The sequence below is a fragment of the Pleuronectes platessa genome, chromosome 15 (assembly GCF_947347685.1).
Source record: "Pleuronectes platessa chromosome 15, fPlePla1.1, whole genome shotgun sequence".
Classification (NCBI taxonomy): Eukaryota; Metazoa; Chordata; class Actinopteri; order Pleuronectiformes; family Pleuronectidae; genus Pleuronectes; species Pleuronectes platessa.
The window spans coordinates 3,514,495-3,533,224 of NC_070640.1; the positions used below are offsets into that span (position 1 = coordinate 3,514,495).

General features: G+C 45.3%; 1 protein-coding gene across 2 annotated transcripts in view; it reads left to right on the forward strand.

Annotated features, from left to right (window-relative positions):
- The window catches only part of gria4b (glutamate receptor, ionotropic, AMPA 4b), a 92,850-nt gene extending 74,813 nt beyond the window's left edge, over positions 1 to 18,037 (forward strand). The window contains exons 12-16 of one of the 2 annotated variants that reach the window (XM_053442349.1): positions 7,629 to 7,827; positions 8,173 to 8,420; positions 11,958 to 12,072; positions 15,891 to 16,028; positions 17,873 to 18,037. In XM_053442349.1, the coding sequence (XP_053298324.1) occupies positions 7,629 to 7,827; positions 8,173 to 8,420; positions 11,958 to 12,072; positions 15,891 to 16,028; positions 17,873 to 18,037 (865 nt within the window). Of the gene's footprint in view, positions 1 to 7,628; positions 7,828 to 8,172; positions 8,421 to 11,957; positions 12,073 to 14,369; positions 14,485 to 15,890; positions 16,029 to 17,872 lie in introns of both variants that reach the window. The other variant, XM_053442350.1, reaches the window with a different exon arrangement.
- Positions 18,038 to 18,730: the final 693 nt, after the last annotated feature.

Below are 18,730 nucleotides of genomic sequence, written 5' to 3' on the forward strand. Positions count from 1 at the left end.
TAAGTATATATATAATATACTACAGTATACTGCACATTCTGCTTTATATGGCTGCATGAGGACTGTGGTTTGGCAGTTCAGTCAGTGTGTCTCGTGTGTCGCACCACAGTGTCTGCTGCTCGAGTCGTGTGTACATCTGTACCTCACACCTGTTGTGCGTCTACGTGGTGCGTGTTTGTGTGTGAGAGAGAGAGAGAGGAAGAGGAAGTGTGTGTTACTGAGAGTATTGATTTCTTTTGTCTGTCTCTCCCTGTTCTCCGGCCATATTGTAATTCACAGCCTCACCCTCAATCACTGTGTTGTCTGCTTGTTAGGGAATTAGCTTGTGTCCGTGTCTGACAGCCGCCGCTTCGCCCCTCGTACGCCTCACGTCTTGTGAGTTTGAGCCCCAGTTACATCAGTGACTTGCAGCTCTGTGTGAAGGGGCCGTCTGCTCCACATTAGAAAACCCGTGTGATTCGTTAAGAACGCACTTTAAAAAAGGTGTCGTCCTGTCGCTTCCACATCGTCTGTGACTTCTCTTCCCTTTCGTCCAAATTACGAGAACCCAAACCAAACCAAGCGTCCCCCGGGGCCTCGGCCGGGTGGAGTCAAGGAGACGGACTTTGGTGGAAGGGCGGAGAAACTGTGGCTTTTTTCTGTGTTGCTGTGTTTCCCCTCCAACCTATAGAGTGTTAAAGCCTGTAATGGCGTCTCCGTGTCTTTAAAGCCGCTCTCAGCTGTTTGAAAGGCTTTGTCGAAGCTTTAACTTCCCGCTGATGGATTGTTTGGGTTATTTTAAGCAACTGTTCAAATGCCTCCTATAGTTATTTTTAAGTCTCTTATATAAGTCGTCTCTTTTATCTGCTTTAAGCCCATATGGATGTTGTAGTGAAAAATAGAGTTGGTTAAGATTTTTAGACGATGAAAAACAAAAAAACACGGACCTGTATCTTTCAGCCTCTCCTCCCCCCCTCCCCCCCACCCCCCCACCAGAGGAGAAACACACAAGATGGAGGATCCCGGGGCACATTAGAGCGCCTTGGAAATTATAGCCCGGCCTCACGTAAGCAAACCTACAGAGGCGACTCCAGTGGCCCTGTGACTGTGATTAAGGACACACACTCATTCAAGGAGTACACTCGCTTTGTTCACATGTGTGCCGACCCCCCCCCCCCCCCCCCGCCACCATCACCATCCTCCCCGCCTGTGTACCTCAGATAAGGACCGTAGAGCCGCACAACAATGTCGGCGTCAGAGTGAAAAGTCCACATTTCAACCGTCTGTGTCTGCGCCTGTGGTCCCCGCTGCATCCCACCTGCCACCGCTCATCCCATGGGCCGCTCCCGATCCATCAGCACCGAGCCCCCCCCCGAGCTCGAGGGGGCGCGTCCACTCCAGTTTAACCTGACAGGGCAACATGTACATGAGTGGTCATGTGATTCCAGGTGTTACGGGGAGTAAAACTGCATCAGAGCCAAAGTGCTCATGTGGACAGAGATCGTTTTATATGGATGTTACCCTAAACTATATTTTGTATCCACCCAGCGTCCTGATCTCACTTCTTTTACTTCAAACTGCACTAAGTCAATATTTGAAGTTGTGTCCAACCCTCTGAGACAAATGTAATTCTCCCACTTTTCATGTAGACCTCTTTTTTTTTCCACTCATGACACATCACTGACTGAGGATCTGAAAATACCACTGAACATCTCTCTCTCTCTCTCTCTCTCTCTCTCTCTCTCTCTCTCTCTCTCTCTCGCGCGCTCTCGGTTAATACCTCCCTCTGCTTCCTCCAGGCAGCCCATAATAATTAATTCAGTGATTAATATCCCGGTCTCCCATGGTAATATCTCGGTGGAAACAGGGGCGCATAAATGAAACGGTGACATGATCGTGTTTCCTAATTGACAACAAAACCCACATGAACGGGGGGGGGGGGGGTATTCTGGCGTTTCCCCCCGAGGCTGCCGGACGTCACATCACCAGTCACATGACGTGGGTACGAACATCACGACCAGGCGTCCTCAGGTGAGGTCACTCGAGGCTTCACCAGCTGTTTCCTGTCGCTTCCGATTGGCTTATCATCGTCTCCATCCGCTGAGTCACAGCCGCCACGTCTCCGGCGAGCTAATGACAGCGCCGCGATGGGCTTGATTAGTCCTGATTGGCTCGGGAGCACGTGCACGCTGAGGGCACGTTTCCTGATGGCTGCCGATGAAGCATAAATTTTCATTTAAGTCGGTGAAGTTAGGCCGACAGTGTTTGAAAAGGAGAAATGACTTTCAAGCGGCTCTATCTGTGAGATCCCCATTATTCTGTTAATTCACTGCCAATTAGCTTTGTTATCCGGCCGACACGCTGCCGCTCTGCTGATGTCAGCGCCGCTCGTCCTTCCTCGCTCTCGCTCGATTCGTCGCACTTTTTCTCGCAAATCCCGAGGAGCCGGCTGCATCTGTGTAGAGGTCAAGTGGCGAGTTTGTGTTTCCTGCTTTGATATCATGAAGCCAACTAATGATGAGCTGCCATCAGAAACATCACCCTTCTTTTACTTTGTGCTCTGTTTCATTTCAGAAACTTTTAGAGGTGAAGAGTCTTAAACCTAGAAATTAGACAAATAAACTCGTACAAATAAATTTACTGCAGAGAAGTTCATCTTTCCACCCGATAGCCGATAGGTTGCTTATCACATGGGCTCACACGTCTTTGACTGCAGGTCTCGGGTTTGACTCCGAGCCAGCCGGTCCATTTCCTGTTGCTCCTCCACTCTTCTGTCCAAGCGTCGGGCTGGGATCGGCTCCAGGCATTTCCAGGATCCTCAGGGAGAGGATAATGGAATAATAATAGATAGTTGATGGATGATGTTCAGGTTTATCTCTTCACAAGCATTAAGTGTTATTACAGGCACAGATATTTCACATTAAAAGTTCCCAGAGGCTCAAAGAACCCCCCCCCCCCCCCGTTCCTAGTCTTTTAATGTGAAAATCCTGCAGAGGAAGCTCCCTGTTGCTTATGAGAAATTGAGAGAAATAAAATAATAATCGTGGAATAATTAGTTGAAGAAACATATCACTGAATATATTAATGGAATAATTCAAGGGACGTTACACTGAATTTACCATGTGAGCTGCTGCAGTAACAGTATTTCCGCCCCAGCCACTGATTTTCACTCGACCTTTACGAGCGACCTTGTCTTTTTCAGTTTTCATATTTGAAGATTTACGTGAATATCCAGATTTTAAATCCTTCATCCTCTGAGGTGAGGACAGGATCTGGAGTGACAGCTTCTCAGCGATGAATAAGTCAGAAAGTGTGGTCGCCCCAGGTGTCACCTTGACGGGCTCCTCCTCATTTATTTAAACTGAGCTCAAGGACAGAATGCCCCCCCCCCCCCCCCCGCAGCCCCTCTCTCTCTCCATCTCCGTCTTTCACTTCGTCCCCTCCTCCACTTTCTTCTCTTTTCTCTCCGTCCCACAAAAAGCTGCAGATGCACATACTCTGCCGCATCATCTCTAATTTCTCCCCCCCCCCCACACACACACACATCAAAAGAAATAAACGAGCGAATCAGGGACTCTGAGCTTCAAAGTTTGTTGCCTCACATCACAGTGGTGTCGGCTGATTCGCTGACTGGTCAGTAACGTGAACCTTATTATCTTTTATCCTGAGATGAGATTTATTCGGCTTTCATCTTTGTTTCTTCGACCTTGAAATTTCCTCTGAGCTCCTGCATCTTATTTTCTCTTTGAAATTCTGTTGGCTTCCGATTGAGAAGGTAAACACGAGTCCACCTTGTGACAGAATCTCCTCCGTACAGTTCTGTTAATCTACTGTAATACTTCATATACTGCTGGTTCCATCACTTCATTGAAGCATCAGGATAGAAGACTACCTTCTTTAAAGTCTCGATGTCCATTTAAAACAAAAGCTTTTTGAATTTTAAGGTAAATTAATAGATTAAATTGATAAACTACACATTTATATTTCAGTTGTGGATTAAAGAACTTTGCGGTTCATGTATTATGGTCTAAAATTAGATTTATTTTATCATACATAGATGAATATCGGTCATATTTATAATTTAAAATGTGTGGAAACCTGCCGAACAATAACGTTGCAGTTCTCAGTTTTGTTCTTTTACATTCATCAAGGTTCATTTTCCTAATTGCTGCCGATAAGAAAAGCCACCTCGCCAACACGCTCACCACGCCGGCTACATTACATCTCTCCTGTCCCGTTTAATTCACACAAATTAATTTAAATTAGTCAAATCAGCCATAAGGAGGGAAAGTGCTGACTAATCGCTGTGTTATTACTGAAATTATTCTTCTTCTTTTTTTAAAACATTCTCACACCCTGAGGTTTGCTGGACTGAAGAATCACATTCCCCCAAAAAACACTGGAGCCAATTTCTGTCTCGTCTCAATTTTTATTTCTTACAAATACTTTTCCCCCCCGACTGGTTTTCTTCTCTCCACTTGAGGGAAAACTGAGCTCATGCATCATTACAGTCACGTACACCCCCCCCCCCCCCCCCCCCCCTTGTGTTGCACAACATCTCTAACTGCACTCCAGCATTTTTCGATTTTGTTTTTCTATTTTCTGAGTTATATTGTGTAACAAACATTGATAATGGCCTCACTCCTTAAAGCACATCTGGATTATTACTAAAATAGATTCAACACTTCTCTTAACCATCAGATGTTTACATGTTGTCTTCATTGTGTTTATATCAAACACATTTATGTAAATTTAGTCAGTTAATTGAGCTTATTTATCTGTACCATCAACCTATATTTTATCAGAAATCCATTAAAAACACATCAAGCTATACTTTATTTTAATTAAAAGCCACGTACACTGTCCTGCTGCTGTAAATACTCACACTGAGTATTAAGTACTGAGCCGAGCTCAAGATCAGGGAGGCTGGAACTTTTTGAAATGTATTCTGGTCTGTAAGTCATTACACAAACAAGTTTTAATGAGGGAAACGCTTAATAAAAGACTAAAATATGACAATAAGTCAAAACAACACAACGTACCATGAAGATTTCCTGCAGACGAACAGGTGACGCCACAAATCAACCGCTTTAAAAAGAGTCAACAGACACGATTTAGTCCCTGAGATCAATGAAATACTCAACGATTAATAAGGAAAAAATAAATCTCAGATAAATGACATCACACTTCCTCTTAGCGGACGATGGAAACGTTTAACGATCGCTCCAGCTGCGCCTCGACCCTCCATTGAGATAATATATGTTCAGGAGTCCATTAGCATAGTGTATTACCATCATCAATTCAAGGTTAATAGAGAAAGAAGAACACGCCGACGACACTGACGTCACACACACACACACACACACACCTCCCCCCACCCTCTCTGTTTACTGCAGGCCCATCAAGACACAGCAGTGTGTCACTGTGGATCAGACTCAGTGCTATCAAGCCAGGAAACACACAGTTCAGAGGGTTAGAGGGACGACAGACCAGAGACACTCCTCTGGTCCCATTACTGAACTCCCACAATCCCCTGCTGCTGCTGCTGCCGCTGCAGAGAAAAAGAGAAAAGATGGAGACGCTCAGATAGAGAGAATGAGGGGATTTGGGCAGGTAGGAAGAGGAGGGAGAGGATAGGACCCGTCCCCAGGCGTCTTATCACCCCCCCCCCCCTCCCCCCAACCCTCTATACCGCCATTAATTCACTGTTAAAGTCTTTGTGCTGAAAAGACGCAGAGGAGAAGGAGAAAGGATAGAGTGAGCGGAGAGAAAGAGAGAGAAGTCATTTGTATTCAAATCCTGAGCTAATACGTCAAGAAAGTCTATTTCATGGGCATCGCTTGCTCTCAGAGTGTGTGTGTGTGTGTGTGTGTGTGTGTGTGTGTGTGTGTGTGTGTGTGTGTGTGTGTGTGCACTACTGCAGCTCTTTCTATAGAGGAAGTTGCCTCAGCCGCTAAAGGCATTTTCATCAGCACTGACGGAGAAAACAAAGGTTTCCTCAGCGATTCTTTGGTTAAAGTGACGATTGTGCGTAAAGAGCAGCGTCGGCAGAACTCTGTGATTCGCTGGAATGTAAAATAAATGTAAAGTAAAGCAGCTCAAATGTTTCTACAACGTGTTCTGCAGAGGTGCCGATAATAAAGGTTCTTTTCACGTGCAAAATTTAATTTAAAGCGACACAATGCAGGATTCACTCGTATCCGATCTCTGGCTCCTCCTACCGACGGGTTATTTCACTGGGGTAAATACGAGTGGAGCCTGAATACCCTGATAACAAGTCATGTTGAATTGTTTGGCTATAGCTTGACTTGGCTCCTTATTACAAACTCAAAGCCTCATTTCTGTTTGGCCTTGAAAGTCCGTGTCCTCTGAAGGACGCAGCCCCTGAACTCAGGCACAGATATAATGTACGTCACCATCTTTTCACATTCACTGCGATCAACCCAGAGAAGAACAGTGGTATCATACAAACTAACAAGCAAGTAGACGAGGCCGTTATCGACAACTTGCCAGGTCTGTGCTAAACCCTTTTCTTGAAATATAATATATAATACTCTGTCACTTTCTTTTCTTCCTCCTCGCCCTCCTCTTCGTTAGCTCTGCCGTGACGTCCACACTCTTACAGCTACAGTAACTGCTGGCTTCGGTTCTGGTTGTACACCGTGAACCAGGTCGTCACACCAGAGTTACATTGTGCAGCTCCAGGTGTCCAGGGGGCGCTGTGGCAATGACAGGTCTCCCAATTTTGAGTTTGTGCTTCATCAAAATGATTTTGAAGCCGTTATTTTAAGGTATAAAAAACGTCCTAGTGTTGCTTTAACGTGTGTGGAGAAAAAGGATTGTTGAACATGACAGGACACGATGAACAACGTCCCAATGGGATGTGGCCAGATTGCAATAAGACCAGCCAGGGAAACACTGACTGTTGGCAGACGCCTCTCTCTCTCTCTCTCTCTCCCCTCCCCTCCGCTCATCCACCATGCAGCGCTCTGGCCGTCCCTCTATCTGACAGGGAGGCCTGAGGGTTTTGTCTCCTCCGCTGTTCGACTCGCACCGAGGGGAGATCTTGTTTGTTCTCCTCAATGCAGCATTTATGGCTTAAGATTCTCCTCACGACCTTCCGAGCTCTCTGTCTCCCCCGAGCGAACAAACAAGCAGAGAACAGGGCCCTCGCTTCGCCGGCCGGGGCCCTGCAGCTCTTCCTACCCCCCCCCGTATGAACAGGGAGAGGGGTTTGGGACAGATGGACGACGGTAGTGTGCTCTGTCTTTAGTGTAGGTGGACAACACGTGTGTGGGGGGGGGTTGTTTTTTATGAGGCAATCTGCACTAATGAAGGGTAAATACAGCGGTGGGAGGGTTGAGTGTTGTCAGAGCTCCCCCTTGTGGTGGGAGATGTGTATTTCTGTTGGTGTCCACAGTGACGGCTGGTCTCCTCATGCTTTACTCAATCATTTCCATTCCAAGTGTCTGATTTATCACTTTGTTATAAATCAGTAACTGACTGTTTTCTCTCTTTCTTTATCTCACCTCTCCTCTCCTATAATTTGACCTTTACTTCCCTCCTTCCTCCACGATATTCCTCCTCTTTCCTCCACTTCCCCGCCCTCCACTTCCTCTTCTTCTTCTTCTTCTTCTTCTCCCTCCAAGATCGTTGTCTGGACGAATCGTAGGGGGGGTGTGGTGGTTCTTCACCCTCATCATCATCTCGTCCTACACGGCTAACCTGGCTGCCTTCCTCACCGTGGAGAGGATGGTGTCGCCCATCGAGAGCGCCGAGGATCTGGCCAAGCAGACCGACATCGCCTACGGGACTTTGGACTCGGGCTCGACCAAGGAGTTCTTCAGGGTGAGTCGGTGACACGGAGGTTATTGGGTCAATCTCTGACAGGTAGGGGGCAGACATGCAGGACTCACATCATTCACGACCCTGAGGAAATGTCTGAACACACATGAGGACATTTATCTGGTCTTCAAGGATATATAACAATAATTATAATTATTATTTGGATCATCATTGTTGTTGTTCCTTGTTGTTGTAGAAACAGCTTAATGGTTTTTGGCTTTGGTTCGATGGTGTAACATTGAACCTGTGAACTGACGCTCTGTGTTTTCTCCGCCTGCTGTTGGATGTTTTTCTTTCATCTCTCCCACCACGTCTTCCTCTGAACCTCCCTCCAAAAAAACCCTCCAGCGGTCAAAGATCGCCGTCTACGAGAAGATGTGGGGCTACATGAAGTCGGCCGAGCCCACCGTCTTCACCAAGACCACGGGGGAGGGTGTGGCGAAGGTCCGCAAGTCCAAAGGGAAATACGCCTTCCTCCTGGAGTCCACGATGAACGAGTACACGGAGCAGCGCAAGCCCTGCGACACCATGAAAGTCGGAGGCAACCTGGACTCCAAAGGCTACGGCGTGGCTACACCCAAGGGTTCACAGTTAAGGTGGGTGGAATAGTGTAACAATATGTGCTACGTGTTGTTATGGTATTCCACCTGCCCTGGTGTGCCGCCTTTCCTGTGTTTATCTTTCTATCTGTCTTCTGCTCGGTGGGGGGGGGGCTTGCTTTTTGTTTTCAGGGCAGATGTTTTTGGCTTTTTCACATCTGTGTTTGTTGCCTGCATGTTGTGGTGGTGATGGGGGTGGGGGTTGGGGGGGGGGGGGGGTCGCTGTGATGATGCAGTGGTGTTGTTTTATTTAATTTGTCTTTTCTTCACAGCTCTCCACACCAGGTAACTCGGTGTGCTTGTGCTTGCTTGTTTGGGCAGACATGTTGGAATGGCATGCTTATCGCTCTGGTTAACTTCACTGGAAATGCCTCATTTAAGATTTAAGATAATCTGCATATTTTTTTTTTTTTTTTGTTATTATTTAATGTACAGATTGAATTAGTTTGTGATATTGCGCTTAATGCTTCTGCAGCTTTCCTTCACAGCTGACCGGTTCCTTCTTCTCCACTAAGTGACCGACATGGTGTTTTGGGAGCCATGTGAATGCTCGGCCCTGGGTGACGCTGCCAGACTCTGTCAGCGCCGCCTGAACGTAGAGGAATTTACAGACCTGCCACAGAATACAGTGTCATTACTGTGGGGAGTTGCACTTTCAATCCGCACGCTCATCGATCAAAGCCGCCGGCAAGGTCTCACTGAAGGGAACTGATAGATATACTGAAGGCAAAAGTACACTGTGTGTGTGCGTGTGTGTGTGTTTGTGTGTGTGTGTGTGTGTGTGTGTGTGTGTGTGTATGTGTGTGAACCAGCAGCTACATGATTGCTTGAACTTTCATTTCTTTCTGCGGAGGAGCCAGAACGTTGTTGCTCCATGAACAGTTCCTGTGCTCAGATTACAGTAGAACATTGCTTTCCTTGTTCACATGTAATCACAGTTTATTGGAAACAAAAGCCAAATATTACATTTTGCTATCCTCCGTAAATTTGTTCCCGGAGAGCAAGGACGCTGGAAGTGCTCAGCAGCATCCCCTAGTGGCACAGGGATGTAGCTTCACAAAAAATGTTAGCTAAACAAATCAATTAAAACTAGTCACACTTTAACATCCCCCTTAAATTCAAACTAGCAAACTTTACCACATCTCGGCTACACGATTATAGAAGGGGACCTAACGTTCTTTGGATTTAACATCTTTATAATATATGATTTCATTTAAGAACACATATTTAATCAGAATCAGTAGCTCCAGTCAAGAAGAAATAGAAATATATAGAGACAAAGAAAGTGAAATAAGATTATAGTGTATAAAGAGAATAAGAGTATAAATAAAGATATGCATGGACTATACTTAACTATACACTATGCAATACAAAATATATAAAAATAACTCAATAAGAATATTTCAAAATACAGTTATAGAATAGAATAAGTCTGTTGCTAAAGCACAAAAGTAGATAACGCTAAAGGACCTGAAAGGATTGAGGATTTGAGATGATAGATAAATCTCTGGTTTCTTTAATTATCTTTTGTGGTGTAAGATTTTCTAAAGCTGTCATAAAATGCTTAAAATCGTTCAAATGAATCCCAAAATCCTGATCTAAGGTTGCATTTAACACAAAGTCCTGACTTCCTCTGAGTTCTGAGTGACTCCCAGCGTCCCTGTTGGAAAGAAGACAACTCCTCACAGCAGCTGAATCAAACCCTGGTCTCTCTGTAAACTCCTCTTCTCCAACCCGAGGTCGAGCAGAGCGGCTGCTGGTTCGTCACGTAGCCGAGCCGGTGCCAGTTTTCAGCTTCTGCTCTGACCAGGACGAGTCCCTGACAGACCACGGTGATCTCCTCTGTGGTTTTCGGGGGATTATCGTCTTCTGTCAGTCACTCGTCAGGATTTCACCCTGTTGGTCGGGGCTGTTATTTCACATGGCTCCTCAAACACACATCACCGGCTTCACCTGAGATCTCAGCTGTGTTGCTTTGTGTTTCTCATCATCTCCATTTCTAACTGTTTTATGTTTCTTTCATTTCTCACAATGACACAAATAAATTGAAAAAAGGATCCAAAACACTCGTAGAGGCAAATCTCTCTCTTCTGCTCTGCTATCGTCAGACATCAGCAGCCTGGAAGTAAACCCACCAAACACGTGTTTTAAAAAACAGCTTCACAGACATCTCCTAAAAAGTCAGTCAGGATTTTCCAGAAGAGCTTAAAGCCCCGAAATCCTGTGAGCGTTGAATTGGCTGACGTACATTCTCCGTGTATACATGTGTAGAACACGTCCAAATTACCTGGAGGCTTTTCAAGGCGCCGGCTGATGTGGGGACCAACGATGCTCGTAGCCAATATTTAATGTTTTAAATCAAAGAGTGTTTGAGCTAAATTAATGAATTTATCCCTGTTAGGGTGGAATATCTTCCATATTCTATATTATGTAGGATTAAATCAAAATGCCACATTAAAATCAACTCAGCGTAATATGGAGCGGTTCCCAAGCTTTCAGGCTTGTGAGCGTTTAAAGAGAATCAATGTTTATGGGACCATTAGTCAAAGGTCCAACAGTTCAGCCCCAGACTGATGTTCTCTGCTTGTTTGTTGGATTTTAATGGATATTTGAGACCTAAAGACGTAAAGACTACGACATTAAAACTCAGAGGATCACCGACGTCTTTAGGAATCAACCTCTGGGGACAATGAACATCTGTTCCTTTAATTTTAATAGAATTCCTTTTGATATTTGTGGACACTGGGTTTTTAAAGGGTCTAAAGCAACAATTAAAAATAATCTTTGAAAAAACAGTTCGTGATTTTCATTTTGAAACCCCTCAGATCTTCACTCCTCCGATGGATTAGTGCTAATTGATTATACGCTCCCGTCAATTACTTTCGCTAAATCTGTTTTTCAGCCCAGAGTTTTTGAAGCTGAGTTTATCGTCTGTCTAGTGGAATTGAATGCCAACTTTTAAACCCTGTGAGATCAGCGATTGAATCTGTCTCCAGCTAGATAGATAGATAGATAGATAGATGGATAGATAGATGGATAGATAGATAGATAGATAGATGGATACTCTATTAATCCCGTGGGAAATTCAGACCTAGTGTTGCAACCGGATTAATTTTAAACAATGGAACTCAAACGTTTCACTTTTTCACAAGTAAAAATACAAATAAATTGACAAATATGTTCTCATGTAACTGTTAACGTACCACGTAAAATGTTCTACTTGAGTACCTGCTTTTAAATTGACAATACAAGTGTTAAAAGTAGAATTACTTGCTGATGTATTGCCCACTAAAAGTGAAAAGTACCACAGGGCTCCTCAGACATCAGAAAGGAGAGATTTGTGCTCAGCGAGTGTTTCGGGTTCTGCGATGGGATGTACGTTTAGAGCATTGATGCATATTTCCACCCTTGTCCCCCTCTTACTGCTACCCCCCCCCCTCTCCCTCCCCCCTCCCCTCCCTCTCCCCTTTCAAATTGGACATCATAAACTCACCTCCCCCCCCTCTCACCAAAATATGTTTTATCGTTTTCAAGAAGTGCAGTTAACCTGGCAGTGTTAAAACTCAATGAGCAAGGCCTGTTGGACAAATTGAAAAACAAGTGGTGGTACGACAAAGGAGAGTGTGGCAGCGGAGGCGGTGGCGAGAAGGTTAGCCGCTATGTCGCTTTGCCCTAATGTGAACCTGTGATGCGGGTAAAAGGGAAATGTGTGTTTTTTTACTGCTGGTAACAGGGGCATCTGCCGGGTCGACTACTGCCTGGAGTACTGCATATATACAGTGCCTTGCATAAGTATTCACCCCCCTTGGACTTTTTCCCATTATGTACTGTTACTAACTGGAATTCAAATAGACTTAAATAAACTTTTTCCCGTTTGATCAACAAAACATGCATAGTACTTTGGAGGTGCAAAATAAATTTTATTGTGACACAAACAATAATGAGAACAAAAAAGTTGAAATCTGTTGGGTGCATAAGTATTCACCCCCCTGTGTCAATACTTGGTAGAACCCCCTTTCGCTGCAATTACAGCTGCAAGTCTTTTGGGGTATGTCTCTACCAGCTTTGCACATCTAGAGATGGAAAGGTTTGTCCATTCTTCTTGGCAAAAAAGATGAAGCTCAGTCAGATTGGATGGAGACCGTCTGTGAACCGCAATCTTCAAGTCTTTCCATAGATTCTCTATTGGATTGAGGTCTGGGCTTTGACTGGGCCATTTTAAGACATTAACATTCTTTAATCCAAACCATTCCTTTGTAGCTCTGGCTGTATGTTTAGGGTCATTGTCCTGCTGGAAGATGAACCTCCGCCCCAGTCTCAAGTCTTTTGCAGACTGCATCAGATTTTCTTCAAGGATTTCCCTGTATTTGGCTCCATCCATCTTTCCCTCTTTTCTGACCAGTTTCCCTGTACCTGCTGAAGAGAAGCATCCCCACAGCATGATGCTACCACCACCATGTTTCACTGTTGGGATGGTGTGCTCAGGGTGATGGGCAGTGTTGGGTTTTCGCCACACATAGCGTTTTGCATTGAGGCCAAAAAGTTCAATTTTGGTCTCATCTGACCAGAGCACCTTCTTCCACATGTTTGCTGTGTCTCCCACATGGCTTCTGGCAAACTCCAAACGGGATTTTTTATGGATCCCTTTCAACAATGGCTTTCTTCTTGCCACTCTTCCATAAAGGCCAGATTTGTGGAGTAGACGACTAATAGTTGTCCTGTGGACAGATTCTCCCACCTCAGCTGTGGATCTCTGCAACTCCTCCAGAGTAACCATGGGCCTCCTGTTTGCTTCTCTGATTAATTTTCTCCTTGTCCGACTCTTCAGTTTGGGTGGATGGCCTCCTCTTGGTAGGTTTGCGGTTGTGCCATATTCTTTCCATTTTCTTATGATGGATTTTATGGTGCTCAGAGAGATGTTCAAAGCTCTGGATATTTTTTTATAACCTAACCCTGCTTCATATTTCTCCACAACTTTATCCCTGACCTGTTTGGTGAGCTCCTTGGTCTTCATGATGCTGTTTGTTCAGTAATGATCTCCAACAAACTCTGAGTCCGTCACAGAACAGGTGTATTTATACTGAGATTAAATTGCAGACAGGTGGACCCTATTTACTAATTATGTGACTTGCAAATGTGACTTGTTAATGCAATTGGTCGCACCAGATCTTTGTTAGGGGTTTCACAGTAAAGGGGGTGAATACATATGCACTCAACACTTTTCAGATTTTTATTTGTAAATAATTGTGAAATCCATGTAATATTTCCCCCCACTTCCAAATGATGCACTATTTTGTGTTGGTCCATTACATAAACTCACGATGAAATAAATTTTAATCTGTGGTTATACCATGACAAAATATAAAAAAGTCCAAAGGGGGTGAATACTTATGCAAGGCACTGTACTTCAGTCCTGAGAGAAGAGCGAGTACTGTCGAAGCAGAAATATTCGCTGAGCTGCTCGTGTAGTGATGGTTGGGAATTTCTAGTTTGGCCTTAAGCGTCTTTAGTGCTTTGCGTGAATTAAATATGTAGAACTGAATAGAATCGAACCGTTTGGGGTGAAATCTCTGAGCCAATAGTTCTTGGTCGACAGTAGTAGCCTTCATACTTGTTCCAATAAAAAGTCCCGGCAGTATGCGCCTGTTCCAGGAAAGCGATGCAGCCGGGGCCCCATGCTTATATGTCTGTTTAGCTCCGCCCTTTCCTCCCCCCCGTAATAAGCCCCGCCCCTCCCACAAACGTCAATCTCCACCCACGAGCAAAAGAGACATGTAGCGTGAGTGGGGCCCCTTCCCGGCTTCGTCACTTTGTGAAGAGTACTGAGCTGCTCTTGTTGGGCTTCTTCTGACTGAATAACATAAAATAACATGTCCTATGATGTTATTTATGTTATTTTCCCCACCCCACCCCCCCCTCACCCGCCCCGTCCCTCGTGATTTGAAGAACGCCTGTAAACCTTGCCGTATTGAAACTGAGCGAAGCAGGAGTCTTAGACAAACTGAAAAACAAATGGTGGTACGATAAAGGGGAGTGTGGACCCAAGGACTCGGGAAGTAAGGTCAGTCCCCAGCAGCCCAGGAGCCTCCCCCTCTCCTCTCTCTTTGTCTCTCTACATGCACACCTGTATGACGCTGGCGGTGCTGCTCTGTCTCTGCAGCAGACCGGCTCACACAACACAACACACACACACACACTCTTACACTCTGAGAACAAGCGAGTGACAGACGCAAGTAGAGACTCGAGGCCTAGCCGGAGGGACACAGCATGACAGGAACACGGCATGGCGCAGTGCGAACACTTTGACAGCAGCTAGGCTACATACTGCAGATGAAGACTCACACTCACACCGGTTGAAGACGCTCCCCCGGGGGCATGCTCGTGCACACTAGACGTCAGCGGTACTGTATTCCTCAGCCGCTAGCAGCACGCAGAACTGATCCACGTTGCCGATGCACCGAAGCATGAAAAGAGAGCGAGAGCGAGAGAGAGCGAGAGAGAGCGAGAGAGAGCGAGAGAGAGCGAGAGAGAGCGAGAGAGAGCGAGAGAGAGCGAGAGCAGCCACGTGTGAGACTAAGCAGCATGCACCGTCCACATCCGTCTCGTCCTCGTAATCAGATCCCGGAGCTCAGGACACACACTCCATCAAGTGCAAACGAGAGCAGGCAGGACAGACAGTCGTTTGTGTCGAGGCAATAAGCAGAGCGGCCACTTCAGGTGATTTATCCAAAGGGAGATAAACGGCCGGGAGGAGCTCCGACACATCGTCTGCATACATTTAACTTATAGGCTTGAAACAGGTGAACGTCAGGAGTGAGGAGCAGAGCAGGAAACTGAAGGAGAAGTTCATCCAGCAACATTTCATCCGCCTCTGGTTGTATCCAGACATGCAGATGGTTTTAATATTTAAATATCAAACAAGCTAATACACAAAAATACACTGTCAGCAAATGTGATTTAGATCAGACACTCTCACACAGATAACAACCGAGATTTCACTCGACCCATCGAGTGAGACATTAAATAAACGTCTACGATAGTCGTACCATTAAATTTGCTTTGTGGATTATTCAGAGTGAAGTGAGACATTGATTCTGCTCCACAACACGTCCACTGTCACGAGTTAGAGGCAAAACCTTGAAAGGTGCACATTTTAAAAACCTGCATAAATAAAACTAAACTATCTGCACGTCTAGTCGCTCTGGAGTTAAATCAGGAAAAGACTTTGTTTGTAATTAGTTTAAACTGCAGGCAGATAATTGTTCTCTAAAAAATCACTAGAACTTGTTTAGAGGTAAATAAGTAAAAAGTTAGGTTCTGTGTGACAGTTTGTGTGTGTGTGTTTGTCCGTATGTGGGTCTGTGCATAGATTTTTTCTATATTGACGATATTGTGTTATATGTGTGTAACTGTGATTGTCTGCAAAAAGCTTGTGTTGATTTCTGTTCCTCTCCCCGTCGGCCACAGGACAAGTCGTCCCAGGCGCTCAGCCTGAGCAACGTGGCCGGGGTCTTCTACATCCTGGTCGGGGGCCTGGGCCTGGCCATGCTGGTGGCCCTCATCGAGTTCTGCTACAAGTCGCGCAACGAGGCCAAGAGAATGAAGGTGGAGGCCCAATGCCCGTCCCAGTCTCCCCATTACCACCACCCCCACCTCCACTGCTACCCCTGCCAGACAGGCAGCCCTCGCCATAGCCCCGAGCCTAGCCAGAGTCCCAGCCCCAGCATCCGCAACTTAGCCGAGTTTAGTGAAGTTTTCAGTGGGAACGGCAGCGACGGGGAAGCTGATAAGATGTAGTGGAGGTTTCAATAGAAGGTCGGCCCAAAGCCTTTGTCTCTTCCCCCCCCCCCCCCCCCCCCCTATCTCCCTCACTAGCTCGCTGCACAGAGACTGTAAGTGAATCCCATGGTAATCCCTATGGTCGCTTCGCCATGCTGTGTCGTGACCAGTGGCAAACACGCTTCCCACTGCTCTGTCCTATCCGCTGCTCACTCTGTGGTCATGTGACGTCCTGGTCTGCGTTGGAGTCGTCCTCACACGAGACGTCACCTCCGCTGCTTGTGTGGCTGCAGACGTTGGGCCTCATTTAAACCCGCGGACACGCCGTCTCAGCCATTTTCTCTTCTCGTACAAATTAAACACTGTTTGAAATGCATAATTAACGTCTTGATTGATAACCCTTATCAACGTTTACTCACATTTTCGAGTTAGTATGAATTATGAGAGTGAAAATGCAAACGGTGTCTTAATTTGGCAGAGAAACAATAAAGCACATTTCTCATGTTAATGGCACATTCCGCTCTGAGGAGTTTAGAAGAAGTCAACCTGCATTTCCTGTGGTAAACGAGGACCAACGTCTTATTTGTTCACACACGTCTGTTGCGAGGACATTTCATCCGTCCGTCAGCGTCTGTTCTTCTCCTCTGAAGCTTCAGTGTTTGGTTTTCCCATCAAGACTTCCTCTCTCACCTTGTGAACGCTGCGGCTCAGGGATGTTATTGTCTCAAGTCTGGTCAGGAACAGTCGACAGAACAATTTAATAAGAAACCAGCCCTGAGCGCACAGGAAAAAAATCCTCTATAATAAAACCATTTAAACACTTTATATTGTCAGGCTAACGCAAACACAAGCTGATATTGATGTGAGGTTTTTTTTCCTCCAGATATTTCCCCCAGGTCCACGACACCTTCAGATACCTCCCCCCTCCTCTCGGTGTTATATCTGTGCTACGTGGTTATGTGTCCCCCATCAGCTCTTCATTAGCTTCACTGTTGCTGAGTCAGCTTCCCTGTCCCGCTGCCTGCAGCTCTCACTCACTGTAATGATTCTGCTGCTAATGGGTTCACGTGTAGAATGGGGCTGGCTTCATCTCGTACTGAATGGCTATGAAAGGCGTTTTCTGACCACTCTGCTGAATGTACTTGTGTGTAAATACATATTCAAAAATGTACAGTTGTACTTTTTACTATGAGGCTTTTCTATCTGTTGCTTTTACATGAGGCAGATTGGAGTTTTAGTTTGAAGTCTATTGAAGACGCAGTAAAAATATTTGTTATTAACATTAACTTGTTAATGGAAAAGTATCCGGGGCCAGGTGGGAGGAAAAAGGAAGTAGTATTCGTAGAAAGATCTTATTTTATTTTGTTGTTTTAAGAAGGAAGTTGAAATGTTGAGGATAAAGTTCTTAGCATTTAAAAAACAATATAGAATTTTCCTTTTCCAACATTTTTACCCTTCTAATCCTTTTCTTTAAAATAAATTAACTATTTTCAATTATCTTTTAAATATTTTCTCCTGTTTTAGAAAAAGTTTCTTATTTAAGCTTTATTCAGTATAATGTGTTCATGCCAAATGTGACTCGACATCACAAAACTCCAATCTGCTGACAATGCTGTACAATGTCTGAACCTCCCACAACAATGAACCTGTGTTTTCATTTTTCTCTGCAGCTCACATTCACTGAAGCCATGAGGAACAAGGCCCGTCTGTCCATCACCGGCAGCGTCGGGGAGAACGGCCGGGTGCTGACGCCCGACTGTCCCAAGGCCGTCCACGCCGGGCCTCCCCTCCGCCAGAGCTCCGGCCTCGCCCTGGTCTCCTCCGAGCTCCCGTGAAAACCAAAAACCTCTCAAGTGCCTTATTCCAATAACAACAGACAAACAAAAACAAACAATATTCATAACGCCATCACAACAACGGGAAACAACCAACAAGGAAACAGGATTCACTCTCACGGCGGGTCGCCTCCAGTGGGCGGGACTGGGCCGACACCACCAGATCCCACTGTCGGAGGTCCAGACTCGTCGACTTCTCCCTGACGTCTGTGGAACCAGAGGCAGAACTATCTTGATTATTTTTTGTTTGTTTTACTGTGGAAGCTTTTTGAATCAAAGCATTGTGGGGAATCCAGTGGAGCCCCTCCCCCTTCACGACTCCAGACGTTTCAGAGGGAGATGAAAAATATCATCATGTATGATAAAGACGACAACGACCAGAAAACTGTAAACTTGAAACTCAAAAAACTGTGCATTTTTTTTCCGGATTGCAGTGAACCACAATCCAGATGTTTTCAAACTGAACACAATTTGCGACACAGACACGAGCTGCGTTCAAGAGACAACGAGATCTCCCTCGATATCAACAAGTGACACTGGGGGGCGCTGTGGCCCGGTGTCGTGACGATAAGAGACGGATATTTGTATTCATAATAACAGAAATAAAAAAATATATGAATATACGAGCAAAGATAGAAAAACTGTGAAAATAAGTAAATATGTATATTCCACGAAAAACTAAGTGAAACTCTA